Raw genomic sequence first — 17,311 nt, 5'->3', positions numbered from 1 at the left:
GCAGTAGTGCTCATAAAACCTTTGGCGACAGTCAGGATGATGGTGTGCTGGAAAAACAATGCTTATCACATACAGTTAATGTGTCACCTCAGGTGTTGTGTCCTTGGTGTTTAGGGCCCTTCCATTTGTCTGGGTCCTGCTGTTTTCTCAGGTCATAAATCCCTGATGCTGTTTAGGTTCTATATGCACAAGGTGATCTCCATCTCGTGGCAATCTCCAGTGACACAAACATGACCTAAAAAACTCCAGCATCTCTCCTCTGCAGCTAGAACAGGACATGTGGCCATAAAAATTCTTCTATGATTCTTTGAAAAAGTCAGAAAAGAGATGCTATGTGGAGCACTTTGAAGAGAACACAACTTGAATACTGTGTGCAGTTTTTGGTACCACAATGTAAGTGTCCAAAGGAGGGAGTGGGAGATGGTGAAGGACCTGCAGGTGAGGCCACACAAGGAGTGGCTGATGTCACTTGGTCTGTTCAGCTGGAGAAGAGCAGACTGAGGTCAGAGCTCACAGCAGTTCTGCAGCTTCCTCACGAGGGAAGAGGAGGGGCAGGCTCTGATCTCTGCTCTGTGTGACCAGGGACAGGACCCAGGGAATGGCTGGAGATGGGTTAAGGTGGGTATCAGGAAAACATTCTTCCCCCAGAGGGTGCTGGGGCACTGAACAAGGAATTCCTCAGGGAATGGTCACAGCCCCAAGGCTGCGAGAGCTCCAGGACTGTTTGGAAAGTGCACTCAGGGATGCACAGGGTGGGATTGTTGGGGTGTCTGTGCAGGGCCAGGGGTTGGACTCGATGATCCTCACGGGACCCTTCCAGCTCAGCTCATTCTGTGATAACCCCTACCCCTCTCTGACTTCTGTAGGAGCCAAATATTGGTCTTGAAGAGCTGAGCCTTCAGCCACCCCCACACACAGAAGTGCAGTGGCTCCTCTCATCCATCACTAAAAATGGTCTGGGCCTGTCTCTGGTGTTTTCCACATCTAGCACGTGTGACATAACTGCAGTCCCACTGCTGCCCAGGCCATTTGCTATTTCTGTACCTGTAGTTTCTCTATGATATTCCTGTAATCCCAGGCAGGCCCACCAAGAGCTTCTTTAAAGCGAGGTCCACTGCGAGCTGACATCCTCCACCCCATGGCTGCCCTCTGCACCATGTTGGAGTGACTCTTCATGAACAAGGTGTTCACCTGGCTGTCCAAATCCACTGGAATTGCAATCCCACGGTTCTTTGCTTCAATAGGAAAGAAAAAATCCCAGACATTTATAGTGGCAAAAACTTGAAAATTCTATAGAGATCATAGCATGCAAAAGCCTGATCCCATTGAAGTTAAAGAGCAGGGTGATATCCCTTCAACAGGTCTTAAAAATAAGGATCCTAAAAATAAGAGCCCTTAAAAGTAAGTATACCTAAGTGGTAGAAATCAGTCATAATCTAGTTATAGAAAGCAAGCTGTACTACTTTAAATGAGATGAGGATCATTTCCAGTATATATTTTCACAAACACAGACATTTGTTTTTTAAAACAGAATAATTTTTCTACTAAGATGAAAAACATCCAGACATATTAATAAGAGTAACAAAAGGAGTATGTGTTATTATTTCAACAGTTTTACTCTATTCAGAAGGAAAATCTGAAATTTTTCTTTTTAGTGGACATATGCACATTTAACCAATTTATCACATGTACTCTCTGTTGCTTTACTGTATATTTCTCTTGTGAAGACCTTGAGGAACCAAGTGCATACAAATTAAATTTGAAAAAGACTGTCTCCTCTTCTCTCTGGGTTTCCTATACTGCTAGGGTTGCTAAACCCTACATTTCTGGATGATGCCTGGATGCCACTGCAATATGTCTAGTGGTTAATAAACATCTGATTGTCTAACTGATAGTTAAAGAAAATCTAATCAATAGCTAATTTTTTTAAAATTTTTTTTTTAGATTTAGGAGGCAGGAAATGACAGAGAGAATAAAGAAAAATGAGGGGACACTTGCAGGAATTCTTACAGGGCATCCACTATTAAGCCACTATTGCATCCTGAACTGTTGTTTGAAAAGGAAGTTTGAAAGGCAATGTTATAAGGTATCTGTCCTCTCCCCTAGTAAAATCTCTGTGTTAGCTGCTCCTCTCCATTCCACTGGAGAGCAGTGACATTGTTCTCTGGCTCAGCATGAGTAGTCTGAAATTCAATCAATAAACACGAGTTTGCCCCATCCCTAGCAGTGTTCCAGGCCAGGCTGGATAGGGCTCTAAGCAAACTGGGATAGTGGAAGGTGTCCCTGCCCATGGCAGGGGGTGGAGCTGGATGCTGTTTAAGGTCCTTTTCAACCCAAACCATTCTGTGAGTTTATTATCAATATCACTGAAAGATCAGGTCATGTTCCAGTGATTAGGCTCTGTATTCCATGTCATTTCATTTAATTTCTGTGGCACGGCTTATGTTTAATAAAAAACTTAAAAGTAAAATGGAGCGGTTCTAATCCATTTTTAATAATGACCAATAATAAATGATTTTTCATTTTTCCTTATTGAAACAAGATTAATTAAAAAAAAAAAAATAGCCCAAATTGCAGTTCTGCAGAATGTTTCTCTGAGGCACTTTCCCACCATTCCACACTAACACGCTTTCTGCACTGACAGAAGGCATCAAAAATATTCCACCTCTTCCTCCCAGCTCTAAAGCATATCAGCCTTTATGTCCTGAACCTGTGAAGTCAGCAGATGCCCTTCTGTCCCAAACAGCCCATGCCTCCAGCCCCACGGGAGGACGTGCAGGCAGAGGCACTACACAACTCTGATGAATGAAGGCTGCAGTGCTGCCAAGCACAGTGAGTCACAGATCCCAGGCACAAACTTTCTCTTCCCCTCAGGAATAGATTGAAATGACAGTTTTTATTACAAACCTAAATCTGGCTGTGACACCTCAACCCCCAGCCTCAGAGACTGTGGCAAGGGCGCTCTGTCAGAGGGACTCTCTTCCCTTTAATGGATCCCACAGGTTCAGGGTACCCTCCTCTCTTCCCACTGCAAGATTGGATCCTGATGCAGGACTGGGGCTTCCCCCATGGATCAGGCCATTCCATTGGGATGGAAGGGAATTCTCTAATTCCACTTCTGGTAGGCACTTTCTTGTAAATGGTTGGCCACAGGGAATTAAAAAATAGGTTAAACTGGTAAGACACAAATTGACTTTTCCTTTCCACCCTCCATTTGTTTTGAAGGCAGGTTCCTGATTTATGTGTGGATGATGCCACGTATGGCTGGCCATTATTTCTAATGATTGTTTTTCCATGTAATTCAACTGGCCTGTTTTTCAAAACACATTTGCCCTGTTGCTGCCTACTTTACTAGAGAAGTCCTTTAAAATTCTGCCAGTATGGGTAGGATGCTGCAGCCTATTAATCCAATTTACTGTGTCCTAATGTCAATCACTGGAATGCTACTGGACAATGCTAACTTCTCAATTAAGTGGAATGCATGCAGAATCCTGATATATCGAAGAATAAATTTAGCAATGGGGAGCACACTGTTCAGAGGAAGACCCAGACTTCTGCAGTCCTACAGATGCCATTTGAAGTTAACAACTTCCATCAGTGTCTAAGGAGCAGTCAAGGACTATAAGTGTTCAAAGAGTTGCAGCTAATTAAAACTATCACAAAGAAAACCAGAAAGAGAAAAAACATACTCCTTTGTTTTGAACAGTTCTTACATGTATAATTCCATTTGTAATTAAGATTTGTATTGGTTGTCAAAGGCCAGTGTTGAAATCTAAGCTATAAACAAAGCCTTTGTCTTCTTACTTCTTTTCAGCTTGTAGAAAGTTTATCTTTCATTTGTTTCACATTTCATTATTTAAAACAACATGAAACATATTTTTACATTTTGGAAAGCTGATGAACAAATGTGAATATAAATATTTATTTTTAATTTAGGTGTTGTAGGCTGCTTTCCTCTTCAAAATGTGTCAATCTCCCTTAAAGTATCAACATCAAATATTTAAAAACATGCTTATTTTTGTTCCACTTAGAAATACTTTTGGACAGCACTCAAACTTGCAAAGTATGGTTAGAGCTGGTAGAGAAAGGAGCCAAGAGGGGCTAAAATTCTGTCTTTCATCTGAGTGGTGAACTTGAGAAAAAGCTACAGGGCTGTCTGTACATAAGTATCCAGCATGATACTTACCAGGTTGGACTGAATGATCCTTGTAGGTCCCTTCCAGCTCAAAATATTGTGTGATTCTGTGATGTCTTCAGCACAGCTAAATTCTGCCCTGCAGTGGAGGGCATGTTCCAGGCTTATACAGTGCCCATTTCCCACCTAGGGCACTGTGCACAGGGCTAATTACATCCTGAATATACAACACCATTCTGCCAGTGTAAGAGAAGATGGAATTTCTGGGAAATCCTTTAAACTACGAACACTCAATCTGCTGCTCCCAATTACCTCTCAGCAAGAGAGACAAGATGAGCCAAGAGAAGCGAGCAAACACCACCCATGGCAACAGCAAGAAACACAGCACTGCAAATTCAGCCAGGTCACAGCAAATGCCCTGCCCTGTGCTGGATGGTTCTGTGGGCACACAGTGATCAGCAGCTTTCCTCCCCCTTACTGCGTAAACAATGAAATAGTGCTCAGAGACTCAAAAGAAAAGGCACTATGAATACCAAGAATCAAGCAGGTAAAAATCAAGGCACTCCTGATGAGCAAGCTCCAGTGAAGTCCCAGGAGCACAGTCCAGCTGCTCCCAGAGAGGCTGAAATGGGCCCAGGTGTTATTTTGTTAAATTACCTTCATGTAGTTCTCTTCACAGAAGCACAGCAATTGGACCTATTTCAGGAATGCCTCCTGAAGCACCATCTTTTCACTGTGCTGCTGCCTGAGTCTGAGGACCAATTCAATCCTAAGGATTTGCAGGAAGTGGCCCTTGCCTATAATTTCCCTTGGAGTCCCATTCTTCAGAATAATCTACCTTGCCATCAGGAACCTCGCCGTTCTCGCTATTTCTACCTACTGCTCCCTAATTTTACATTTCACTCCATTAGCTTTTGCAGTATATACAGAACACACCAGTGTGTGGTGGCTGCACAGCTAATTAACCCCAAAGCATCCCCTGGTGTGGGTTTTCAGGGGGACACACAGGCATTTGATCCCTAAGAGCCCCTTGAGGAGGAGTGTGATGGGCAGTCTGGGTCAGGAAAAAGCCCCAGCTGTACCTGAATCCTTTGCTCTGCTCACAGTTTACACCCCCGGTAGTCAGACAGCTCTATCATGTTCTCCCACACTTCCCAGTTGTCACGTACCGCAGTGATGCATATTTAGTTCAATTAATTTTGTTCCATAAAACAGTCCCTCCAGCTCCTTAATCATTTACTGACTGCTTAACAAATGCATTTGGATGGAGAGACACTAATGCTAGCAACAGCAAGACTTTTTAAGGGAAATAAAAGCTTTGTGTAGACAAGACACAAACCTGCCAATCTTGTACCCTTTTCACTTGGTTGTTTTTTTCCAACAGAAAATCTACGCTAAAATATTTATCAGCCTGTAAAAAGATCATCATTGAATTTTTCTTGCAATTAGGGAAACACAAACAGTTAAAATAGAATAAAATATGTGCTTCATCTGAAATGTATTCTTCTTGCTGTCAAAAAAGTAACAACAGGATAATTATTTTATTTGAACTAAAAATTGAAAATGAAGGTCTAGCTTTTTTTAAAATGGAAAAAAGATTTTAAAATTCAAATGGGAAGTGAAATAAACATTTTCAGGACTGAAAAAAACTGTTATATGAAAATTCATCTATATGGACATTAAAATACAGATAATAATTCCAAAGAAGCAACAAAATGTCACCAAGATTTTATGTTTAAGGTTTCCCATTTGTAATTTGTCAGAGAAAAGTAAAGGGCTTTAGAGGGCATAAAAGCATGGTCAAAAAGAACCAGAGGAGAGTTTTTTTGGATTCTGTACAAGGAGGTATTGGTGACTTTAAATTAGGGAATAAATATTCACCTAGAAAGGGCTTCACTACACCTTCAGACCATCTGCTCTCTGTTACAGACAACCCATGCTCTTTAATATCTTTGGAAAAATTTATTGAGCCCCATTTAAAATGATGGCAGCTTATCTGCCATTCCTCCTCCCTCCACTTTCTTTCAGCCTACTGACCAAGGACATCCTTCCAAAGTTGGTTCAAATCCTCTGATTTACAATCTAAATTTATTTAGGTTATTTACAACCTAGCGTAATTTATGTTCAGTTGGTTTTGGGTCAGCACTGTCCTTCAGCTTAAACGTCTCTGTGACTATTTATCTTCTTAAGTACATTTAAAGAGAAACAACATAGGTCTGTATTTTGCTAGGCAAAACATGTGGGGGTTCTGAATTCTCCTCCTGTAACACAGTTCTCCTTTCCCCTGACTACCACAGCAGTGCTTCCTCTGTACCTGTTCCAGCTTTGAGCTTCTGAAATTGCAGTCTTACAGGGCTCACCTCAAAATCGGTAGGATAGAAACAAGAATTCTCCTTTTGCTTCTCCTGCACAGCATCCTAGAACATAATCTGATAGTGACTAATGCAATTTGGCTTGCTAACAGATTTCATTTTTTTTTAAAAGGGTCTGCCAAGAGACACAGTGTAACAAAATGCAGGTTCCTATCTGGCACTGTTTACTCATCTGGGAAATTCCAATTATTTCATTATTGGTGGTCACAGCACCAGCACAGACAAACCACATCCTTGGGATAGACACAGTACCAGAGGAAAGATTCAATTTTTTAAAACATAAGGGAGAACACTAATGGATACTACAGAGACAAGAGTGTAAGACAACTGAATTTGCCCTTGTAACTGAAAAGAAAACTGATGCTCAGAGGAGAAGATGCAAGAGTTGCTGCCTTAATTAAGAAGCAAAGACAGTTCTTTGCAGGGGTCCTGGAGGACTGGTCAGGAAAGACCCTGCTTCAATACCATTTAGGATATGTGACTTAAGATATACAACCTTTGGTTGTGAGGAGAGGTGATATTCCCCAGTCTTTAGAGAAAGACAGTAGCTGGTTTAAAATGCAGACTTTGAGACTGGCCTCCACCTTTCTCAATCTTGCAAAGATCATAAAATGCATAAACTGAAAGTCCTTTGCTAATGAATTCATTTGAAATAAATTAAATGGTTGGATGTCTTATTTCCTCTGTTTTCACAAAGGTCTGGGGACCTTCTAAGTATTTTTCAGTTGTTGCTGTTTTACCAGGGAGATGGGAGCTGTTTTGATTATTCACTTTTTTGGACTGTATTTTCAAGCTAAAGCTCAGTCCTATGTAATTAAAGAGAAAAGGCCAAAGTGATATATGTATGTGTTCATTCTCACCAGTGATAAACTGCTTCAGAAATCCATGTGAACAAGTCACACACACACACATACATGTATGTACATACGTATGTGTATATATATGTGATTTCACAAGTGTTTCTATTAATGTCAAGCAGCCAAATGTTTCCTGGGCAATAGAAACCTGGTGCACATTGGTATCTGTGTTCCAAACCTTCTGGAGACACAGAGGGCTCTTCTGAAGAAGGGGAGCATAGAAGCCTCTATGCTTCCTGCTCTACTGGAGGCAGGAAAGTGCCTGGAGACAAAGCAGCAAGTGAGGCTTGAAAAGCTTATGCAGTTTTTCCCTGGTGGTAAAGTGAAGTTGAAGTATCAGGGTTATAAGAAATAAGCTTCTGCAAGATATCCTTTTGTTGACCTGGAAGGTAATGCACATTCTTACAGTGCTCATCAGAAAGCAGATGTAATGATCTTAAGCTCTTGAGGCAGTGCTTGCATCCACCTGCCAGCAAGAAACCAGGAAACACTGAGCAGAGCATATGTTGCTTAAACTTGCTCTGAAGTGGTTCTTTTAAGAGTGTCATTATATGGATCTTTGATACCTTGGGAAATCTGTGTATGATCTTTCTTCCCCCTGAGATTCATCTGTAAACCCAGGGCAATGACACAAAACAAAAAAAAAAAAAAATCAAAACAAAACAAAGAAATCATGTTTGTTCTTTCAGGTCTATACTACACTTATTTTCCATTAGAAGGCTTTGGTCCCTGCTGTAAATCTGTCCAATACTCCATCTCTCTGATATAGGTAAAATCTTTCTAGAGGTTTTTTAATGCCTTGCTGTGAAACACGAAGGCCCTAACATTAAAGCTGTCAAATTCTCAAGTCAGAAGAGAGGAAAAAAGGGTCCACCATATGCAGCCAGCAAGAGGCACAGAAAGGTTGTTATGTTTGTATTATGGAAGGTGCCCCTGGCTTCTCAAAGTGAAGCATAATTTTGGGCAGAGAAGCACCCAACAGAGAAAGGCATCAGGCACCCACTGCAATCACAGAAGGTCTTTAGCTGTAAAAGCCTCTGGTATCCCCAGCTGGGGCAGTTTTCCCAAATATTTCCATGGAGAAAATCAACCCTACTCCATTAACCCAGGCAAGACATGGTTGCCACTGTGCCTAAAAAACACCAAGTATCACCCACAGTTAAAATCTCTGGTGGCCAGGCAAATTTTGCACAGAGGCGTTTGTCAAAAACTCTCCTTCCACCTAATCTCCAGCTAACTTGCTCTTTGGGGAAATCCCCCTCACGTCTTCCTTTACTCTTCCCTTCTGCACTGTCAAAATAAAACACTCAATAAAAACACAGTAATTGTCTGACACAACACAATTTAACCATGCTGATCTTGCTAATTGTGATGAATCTCCGAACAGTTGTTAGGATATGGGCAAGAGAATCAGCAATGGGGATGCTCTGTGCTTTCAGGGAGCTGCTCTGAGGCTGCCAGCCCATGGCACCCCCGGGATTTCCAGACTGGCAGTTCCTGCTGCTGCTGCAGGGAAGTCCCAGAGGAGGACATGGAGTGATGCCCTTCACTGGCAGCTCTGCCAAACCTGAGAGTGCCCAAGGCATGGCTGAGGGCCAATGGGTGGGAAACCAGAGAAGCAAGGAGGAGCCTGGACCCATAGGAGAGCACAAGAGTTTACTTTAAAAAAAACAAACAAACAAACAAACAAATCTAAATAATTTCCAGGAAAAAAGAAAACAATGAAAGAAAGGACTGTAGTAGACAGGAGGTAGACATTGAATTCCACAAATAAAGAACAAAGTCATATATCTGAAGCAAACTCCAGACATCAGCCATTCCTGGAGCCCCCAGAAACAAGAGGAACACAGAAGATTGCCCACCAAAGCCCACCAGCCCTTTCATGTGCTGGCACACCTGGCATGAAGCTGGATCTGCCATCCCCTTAGAGTGACCCGTGGTTTCCTCTCAAGCTGCTGCGGAGACAAGTTTGGCTTGGTTGTCTCAACAGGGCAGAATCATAGAATAATTTAGGTTGGAGAAGACCTTCATGAGAGAGTCCAAGCAGTAACCCAACAGTGCCATGTCCATCACTACACCAAGTCTCTAAGTGCCACATCTACATGTCTTTTAAATACCTCTAGGAATGATGAATCAACCACTTTCCAGGGCAGCCTGTTCCAGTGCTTTCCAACCCTTTCCGTGAATAAATTTTTCCTAACACCCAACCTAAACCTCCCCTGGCACAACCCGAGGCCTTTTCTTCCTGTCCTAGCACATGCTCCTTGGGAGAAGAGAAAGCTCAGTGAGAGCCTGGCCTGACTCATCCAGCAATCAGCAGAGCTCTGGATCGATGGAATTTGCTGGGAATTTTTCATGCTAGAATCAGCTGTGTGCTGCAGGCACGTAGCCAAATGGAAAATAAACCCATGCTCAGATGTCTCCAAACAGCCTCATTTTGATGAGATAACACAATGACCTCTCTGAGCTAGAATTTGATTTTAGATGCAGCTCTACAGAAATAAAGACATTGAGCTGTCTACAAGCACACAGAGGGCATGGTTAGTCTCAAACCTACTCTCACCTGCCCTACTTCTCCCCCTTTCCCCAGACTCCCAAAGGAAGTAATTTATTGATGACTGCTTCCAGAAATGCCAGAGAAGAGCAAGGACATAAGCTTTAAACATACAAACAAGAATTTGTAGAGATGTAGTTTTATGTGAGACTGTAGTAGCTATAGCATAAAGGAAATAGAATGTTTTCACCTTCCAAAGTTCCTTTGCCAGATGGATCCATAATTAAATCATTTGCACAAAAAATAAAACAATTGAAGGTTGCTAAATTTTTAGGTAACTGCTTATTCACATTCACACAAAGTTAATGAGATGTTTTGGCTAAAATGTTAAATGATACTTCTGTAAAGCTATTCCAAAACTCTAAATTTAGAGTTGATTGTTACACTGCTGCAGATGGCTCTGGGACCCTCTCATTGTTTCATCACTATTTATTAATACTTTTTAATAAATGTATCAACAATAGCATTTAGCCAGATTCCATGTATCTCTGACTCTACTCAGCTTTCATTCACACTAAGCAGAATCTTGTTCTACAAACAACCAGCACCACTGACTTTTGGAAGCTACATTGAATAATCCTTTATTCTGTATGGCAGAAGACTTTAAAATCATATTTACAAAAATTTGATTTCATTAACTTTTGCCAGTTTTAGCTATGTTCTGGTGAAGAATATTTTTTTATGTAAGATAAGAAGTTTTTAAAAAAATGTATTTGAACAGAGATACCTTTGCTTTTGTTGTCATTTTATATCATAACTTGCTTGATATTAAAAAGTTAAAATCATCAAGAGTTTCAGCCATCAAATTAAAATTGATGGCTGAAAGCTCAATCATCACTCACTTAGCAATCTCATCCCTCTGCCTCACCAGTTTCACCCTAACAACCCTATGTGATGGGGCAGGTTTGAATGGGTTATAAAGGAAGGAAGAATTTAGCCTCAGAAAGTGGGATTTCTGAAATCATTACTGACACAATTTCAGGATGGTGGAGTCAAATTTAAAACTGCTACACTTCAAGTGCAATCTTTAAACAGAAAGAGCAATAATCAAAGTAAAACCAGGCACCTACCCACTTCAGCCAAAGTCTTGATACAGGATTCCACTGAGGCTTTCTGTGTGGGGTTTGGCCAGGTACAGTTGTAAATTCTAAAAGCAGACTGCAGCAGCTGAATAAAAACAGGTTGGTGTGTCTGAAAACAAAAACAAACACAGAATTTCACCCTTAAGGATCTCCTCACTGCTGCTCTAGGGTTTGACACAGTGTAAACCAAGGGGATTTTAGCTTGTGGACTCAGATTATAGCTCCATTAAATTCTCTTTGATCATCAGGTCTGGCAGGGGCAGAAATCAATGCTGCACCTCTAAAAAGGCCAAATCATGCAATTTTTGCTCCGATTACCACTGATATCAAGCAAACAGTACACAACAGAAGGACAGAGGAGTTTTTTCCTGTTCTCAGGCGTGTCACAGGACACAGGATCTCCTTCACACAAAGATTTTTCTGCAAGGTTACCCCTTCCAAAGAATTCACAAGAGCCAGAAGTAACTCTGACCATGCTGAGCTGCAAGTGATTAAAATGAGGAATTAACTGTTTTAAAGAGGAATTAAGCTGGTAGTCAGGGGCATGAGAGGGGACAGAGAAATTAAAGGAGGATGAAAGGAGATAGCATTCCTACGCAGGTAGCAGAAGGTATCTCATTAATGATCTGAATAACTTATTTATCTGTGTCTCTTCTTACCTGGAGGCTGGTGCTGTTATCTGAAAATGGTGAATTGAAGAAGCCACTCACAATGCTCATGACAGGCTCAGTGACATATTTCTCCAGAGATGTGTCTGCATGTTTACGATCTGTGGTTGTGTTACAAACCTGCAGGGAAGGAGGAGGAAACAATGAGATCTAGTTCTCCCCAATAAGCAAGCTTCATTATTTTGTATTTACTACAGCACATCTGATATTTTTTCTTAAAGTAAAAACAAAGGATTTTTATATAGTATCTATCAGAGAGAACTATGTTAGAGTTGAACTTGGATTTGTTATAGCTTATTTTCTTCTTGGAGGTCCACCCTTCTCTTCTGAACTAGTTCTTTCTGGCTGCCTGCCTCTTCTTTCCCACATCATGAGAAAAGATCCCCCTAAATCAGCACACTGCATGCCACTTACACATCTAAACAAATTCAAGAAGAAAATGGACCTTTCCTCCCCTTGCAGGGCTGGTTGGAAGATGCTTCAGAGACAGATGAGATATAAACAACTCAGGGTAGAAAGATTTCACACAACATTTAGCTTCTCTCAACAATTAATCACCAGAACTGGGTGCCAAAGGTGAAGAGCATTTGCAGGAAAAAATGTTTAAAAGGAGGGAAAGAAGGGAAACAACACACACAATACCAACAGGCTTTAGGATGGTACTGGAAGAGAGGCAGCATTTCTTTGGAAGCCACATGGGGAAAATACAGAAGCCAAGCTAAAACAATGAAATAAAGTAATGGATGATACCAGGACAACTCCAGAGCACAGAAGGATGATTAAATGGTGGAAGGAAGCGGGAAGATTTGTACAAAAGGTTCCTGAAGACTCCCTTTGGTACAACACTTAAAGTTTGTTGCTGTGTAAAGATGTCACACTTAAACAAAGGGAAAATTTCTGGTGTGGATTACATCTTCAGTATTTCCTTTATTTCTCTTCAACATTTTTGAACATCTGTACAGAGTCATACTGACTTTGTATGTGTCAGTCTACACAGTACTGAAAGGAATCTACAGAGAGCCAAAAACAATGAGAAAAGCAAGACTGGACAAGTAAGTAGTACAGACTGTAGTCATACTACCTCTCCATCAGCCTTTAAATAAGCAGTTGTAGTCATGTTTAACAAGAGTTGTTTTCTCTTTCACCTACACAAGCCAGAGACGACTGCTATATTCTAGGGAATCTATGCAAAAGCAGAATTTATTTTGTATTCAAAAGCTCCAGGAGTAGCCTTTTCATTGCCATCTGTGCATTTAACACATAACCCCAAGCCTGAGTGGCACACACTTACCATTATATCTCTTCAGGGATGGAGAGTCCAGACAAACTGATTGAATTGCTTAAGGTCACAGGGAAAAGTTGGTGACAGAAGCAGAGATATAATCCACAGCATCTGAATCTCACACAGGGCAAACATTCTCTCTAATTACACACTGCCACTGTCACTACAAGACAGCAATTTCACCAGGAATGTTTGAAGAAAGTTTACTAACATGACATCCAAAAGCACCTGTGTTCAGGGTACGCAGAACTCCAGGGAACACAAAAGCACCTTGTGTCTAGCACACAAGCATTGTCATGCAGTAGGCAGAGGAATAACCAAAGATAACTTCACACCTAGACAAATAAGGCATCTTGAAGAGTTTGCTTGTCTGCCTATATAAAATGTGTCAGATAAATCAGTCACGCCTCCACAGAGTGCATTTTTTATCACCCCAGGAAAGATTTTGGTCAGAGAAGCAACAGTGGCTAAAATGAAACTGGAAACTCATCAGCCCTTCTGTTTTGGGAAAAGTGTGACACCACCCCCACCCCCAGTGCTCATGAAGGGAAATGATTCAGTTAATAATTAAAACTTGTTTTAAAAGTTGTTGGTTTTTTGTTTTGGTTTGGTTTTGTTTGTTTTGGTTTTTTGCTTTTAATTAATCTGCATGCTGATTTTGGCTGGAACTGGTAGCTCTAAGCTCAGCACTTGCAACCCCAATAAGAAGATACGAAAGCTGTGCAGTGCTAGCACAGTGAATGCAGAAATCACCAAAACTAAATTCCAGAACACTTTTAAGCTTTCCCATTCAGCTTCCTGAGAAGCAGAGCCATATGTGGAATGCCACTCTGCTCCAACACCAGTCTGAAAAATTCCCAGCACAGAAGGAATCTGGAAAGCCTCTCATTTGTTCTTATCCCTCTGCCCTTCAGGGACTGAAAGATCTTCCTCTGTGAAAGAAAAAAAAAGTCTGCAATGCATGAAATGGAGATGAGGATTGAGAAAGCAGTGTTTAAAAACCCCTTAAGAGGCTTTGGGACCAAAACTCACACAAATAATACTTCAGAAATTCTGCGGAGAAAGCCAGGATGACTTTACAGCTGTCAGATTCCCAGCTCTTGTCTTTAATCCTGCCCAGACTACAGCTGCTGACTTACACAGGCTGGGCCACACGCAGGAAAGGGAAGCCTTTCCTTCAGCAGCACCCACTTTGCTGAGCACAAGGCTGTAAGTCACACCCAGAAGAAAGTAGGTTGGCAGAAGCTGTAGAAGCAGGGTGTCTTTGAAAGCACGACAGCTTTTGGCAAACGCAGTTTATACTCGGATCTGCCTCATGCCTGCTTTGCAATGTATCACGTTGTTGAAAGAAAAATGACAGCTGGGGACTAAATATTTCCTTCCTCAATCCAGAAACAGATTTAAAAAATCAGTTACTTTTTTTTTTTAAATATATACCTAAAACTGAAAGACTCCAACCTGAGGATAACACTCTCCATCTTTCAACCTTGGTGCTCTCCAATAACAGACTCAAAGCTCACAAACTCACCCAGTGACAGGCATTTGTACCAGCTAAAAGAAAAGAAAGTTTCCCCTTCCCCCACGCACAAGCATGCCTTTTAGCTCCCTGGAACACAGAGGATCAAAGGGCTCTTTTTCTAAATGCTTTGAAAGCTACTGTAACATCTTTCATGAGGCTGACAGCATTCTAACTGTCCTGATAGCTACAGAACGCTGATGTATTTATAACACATGGGTTCTGTCGGGGCCCCAGAGCACCAAATCTGGACAAATACACTTCGTAACCTGGAAAACACAGCTATCCATGGCTGGAGAGCAGGACAGGCCAGAGCACTTCTGACATGCTTGCAGGAGAGCTGAACAAATCTGCATTTTGCTAACAGCACCTGCACACAAAATACAGAATTTTCCTTCTTCACCTCGGAAGATCTGGGGTCTAATTTCCCTTAGGAGAGAGGTGTGTGAAAACAAGCTGGGTGGTCACCAGTATCATGACAAGCCCCCCACATTTAGCACAGTGTAGTTTGTCTCCAGAGTCATGAAACATCGACAGAGCCCTCTTTCTACTTATCTGCTTCTAGCCCAGGGGCACAGAAAATTGGCCACGTTCAAGGGCTAGGGAGGAAGGACAGTCTGTTTGGAAAGTCAGGGTCAGGACACGTCAGGAAAGGGCAACCCAGAAAGGGAATTAAATAGAAGAAAATACTTCTTGAGGTAAAACCTGTAAGGTTAAAAGTCAGAATGCTCCTCCAAGGATGTTTCTCATCTTAATTTTCAACCCAGGTTGTTTTGTCCAGGAGGGCTTTCTATGTGTAACACAACCACAGAGACAAAGCAGCAAGAAAACAGGGTTTGTAGAGGAGTAATTACTGCTGGAAATGACCACCACCAAAAAAAGAGATCATAAACATCCCTGCCTTAACCTGCTCCCAGGGAAAAAGAAAAAGGTTTTAAAAAAAATAAAAAACAAAAACACAAACAAACAAAAAAAACACCAAACAAAAAACAAGCAAACAAACAAAAAATAAAAACACACAAGAAAAACCACCCAACCATGTGGTGTAAGGTTTCTGTTTCACAGAGAAATAAACAGGTCCCAGTGCCTATTGTACACCACAAGTCTTTGCATTCCTTCTTTTAGCCAAAATTCTTGATATTTTCTCCCAATAGGTCTCACAGGAATTATTTTGTGGCACAGTGTTACTTTGGGGTCAGTGTCCGCTGCAGGACCAAACTGAGATTCTTTACCTTTTTTCCTTCATTTCAATGAAATGAAAAATGCAAGGAGTGAGAACTTATATATTATAAAATGTAATGTACCATGGACTGGGAGAAACCCAAAAACACATGGTTCTACTTTTTGAGAAGAAAGTACAACACCATTGTTTGTTGATAATATTGTAGTTATTTATAATTACAAGAAGCATTAACCTCCTAGAAAAGGATGTGTAGTGCAGGCTATAATTATTACATCACATTAGCTTCCCCTCATGGCTACTATTGTATTTAATCTCTGAGGAAGACATAAGAGTGCTCTTGTTTCCTGTCTTCAAAATCCCTGGGAAAGGAAGCTTAATTCAACTTGTAACTTAAAATTTAATTCAACAAGTACTGACACCATGAGGCTCACTGAGGACCAGAGGAATGGCAGGCCTTTGGTACTGACACCCTGTCACCTTGCAGCTGTAATTTATATTTGAATTAGTATTCTGAGGGACCACAGCTCTACGCCTGCCTTTCACATTGGCAATGAGAATGCAGTGACAGGAGAATAAAAGACAAAAGTAGAGACTAAAGAAGGAGCATGAGCCAGAGAAGATCTTGGTCCCTGATCCTCACTATAACAACAGAATAATGGAAGAGATTACAGATGTTAGGGTTTTTTAGTCACCATCATAATGGCATATAACACACATTGCCAAAAGATGTACACAGGCTCTCAACCACGTACACACACCCAATTTATTTCTCTGTTAGAAAAGAGAAAGGCACAGGTTCCAAGATGCCCTTTTAGAAAGAGAATGCTGCTGGTAATTAGCAGGTTATATGTTTATAAAGATCATAGAAATGACCGTTTGTTAAATAAACAAACCAACCAACCACACTTATCCTATTGTCAACTTTGAATAAAAATAGTTAACAAAATAAAAGAAATGCACAAAAAAACCTATTATGGCCAGTTCAGTTGTCACCCATGATCATCCTGTAATATTTAACACTTGGTGAATCTTACCCTTGCCATATCAACAAGGAAGTTCTCAAAAAGTTTCCAGATATGGTTACTGGCATAGATTTCTTTCATTTCCACTTCAGTGTCCACATAACAGTGGTTAACAAAATTAACATAGGCAATTTTCACCTGCAGGAACAGTGAAAACACAATCACTATGAAATGGAACAGTAAAAACAATGAACGTAATGTTTTCTATCTGCAAAAATACTGAAAAATAAAGATGAACCTTCCAGTACTAACAAACATTCATAACCATAATAATGCATATGTTTGGTTCTGAAGATTTAGGGAGAAGCAGGGTAACACATGCCTTAATGCATTTACTGAAAGACCACAGGAAGAAAAATGAAAATGTTTTGCAAACATCCTTACTCTAATGACAAAACCACCATAAAACAAACCAGTAATGATTCTGGTACTTAACTGATATTAAGACAAGACAAAGCCTGGCTCCAGAGCCAGAGGTTGTCAAAATGCAGAACACCCCTGCACTTGACAGTTGACTGAGGTAGATTGAAGCCTTGTGACAGATTTTCCAAATATAAAATAAAAATTCTTTTGCAGAGCTGGGACTGAAGTCCCTGTATTTCCACAATCCTAATGAAGCACTTGCATTTGGGATGTAAAT

At 40.9% G+C, this 17,311-nt stretch overlaps 1 protein-coding gene across 3 annotated transcripts in view; it reads right to left on the bottom strand.

Annotated features, from left to right (window-relative positions):
• Positions 1-17,311, bottom strand: part of ITPR2 (inositol 1,4,5-trisphosphate receptor type 2) — a 248,277-nt gene that overhangs the window by 115,424 nt on the left and 115,542 nt on the right. For all 3 annotated transcript variants that reach the window (XM_062491836.1, XM_062491838.1, XM_062491837.1), the window contains exons 32-35: positions 16,684-16,809; positions 11,660-11,788; positions 10,989-11,109; positions 1,045-1,235 (exon numbers count right to left, since the gene is read on the bottom strand). In XM_062491836.1, the coding sequence (XP_062347820.1) occupies positions 1,045-1,235; positions 10,989-11,109; positions 11,660-11,788; positions 16,684-16,809 (567 nt within the window). The remainder of the gene's footprint in view (positions 1-1,044; positions 1,236-10,988; positions 11,110-11,659; positions 11,789-16,683; positions 16,810-17,311) is intronic.

This window comes from Cinclus cinclus, chromosome 4, assembly GCF_963662255.1.
Source record: "Cinclus cinclus chromosome 4, bCinCin1.1, whole genome shotgun sequence".
Taxonomy (NCBI): Eukaryota; Metazoa; Chordata; class Aves; order Passeriformes; family Cinclidae; genus Cinclus; species Cinclus cinclus.
The sequence above is the reverse complement of the archived record's forward strand: the minus strand, read 5'-3'. Positions and strand labels throughout refer to the sequence as shown.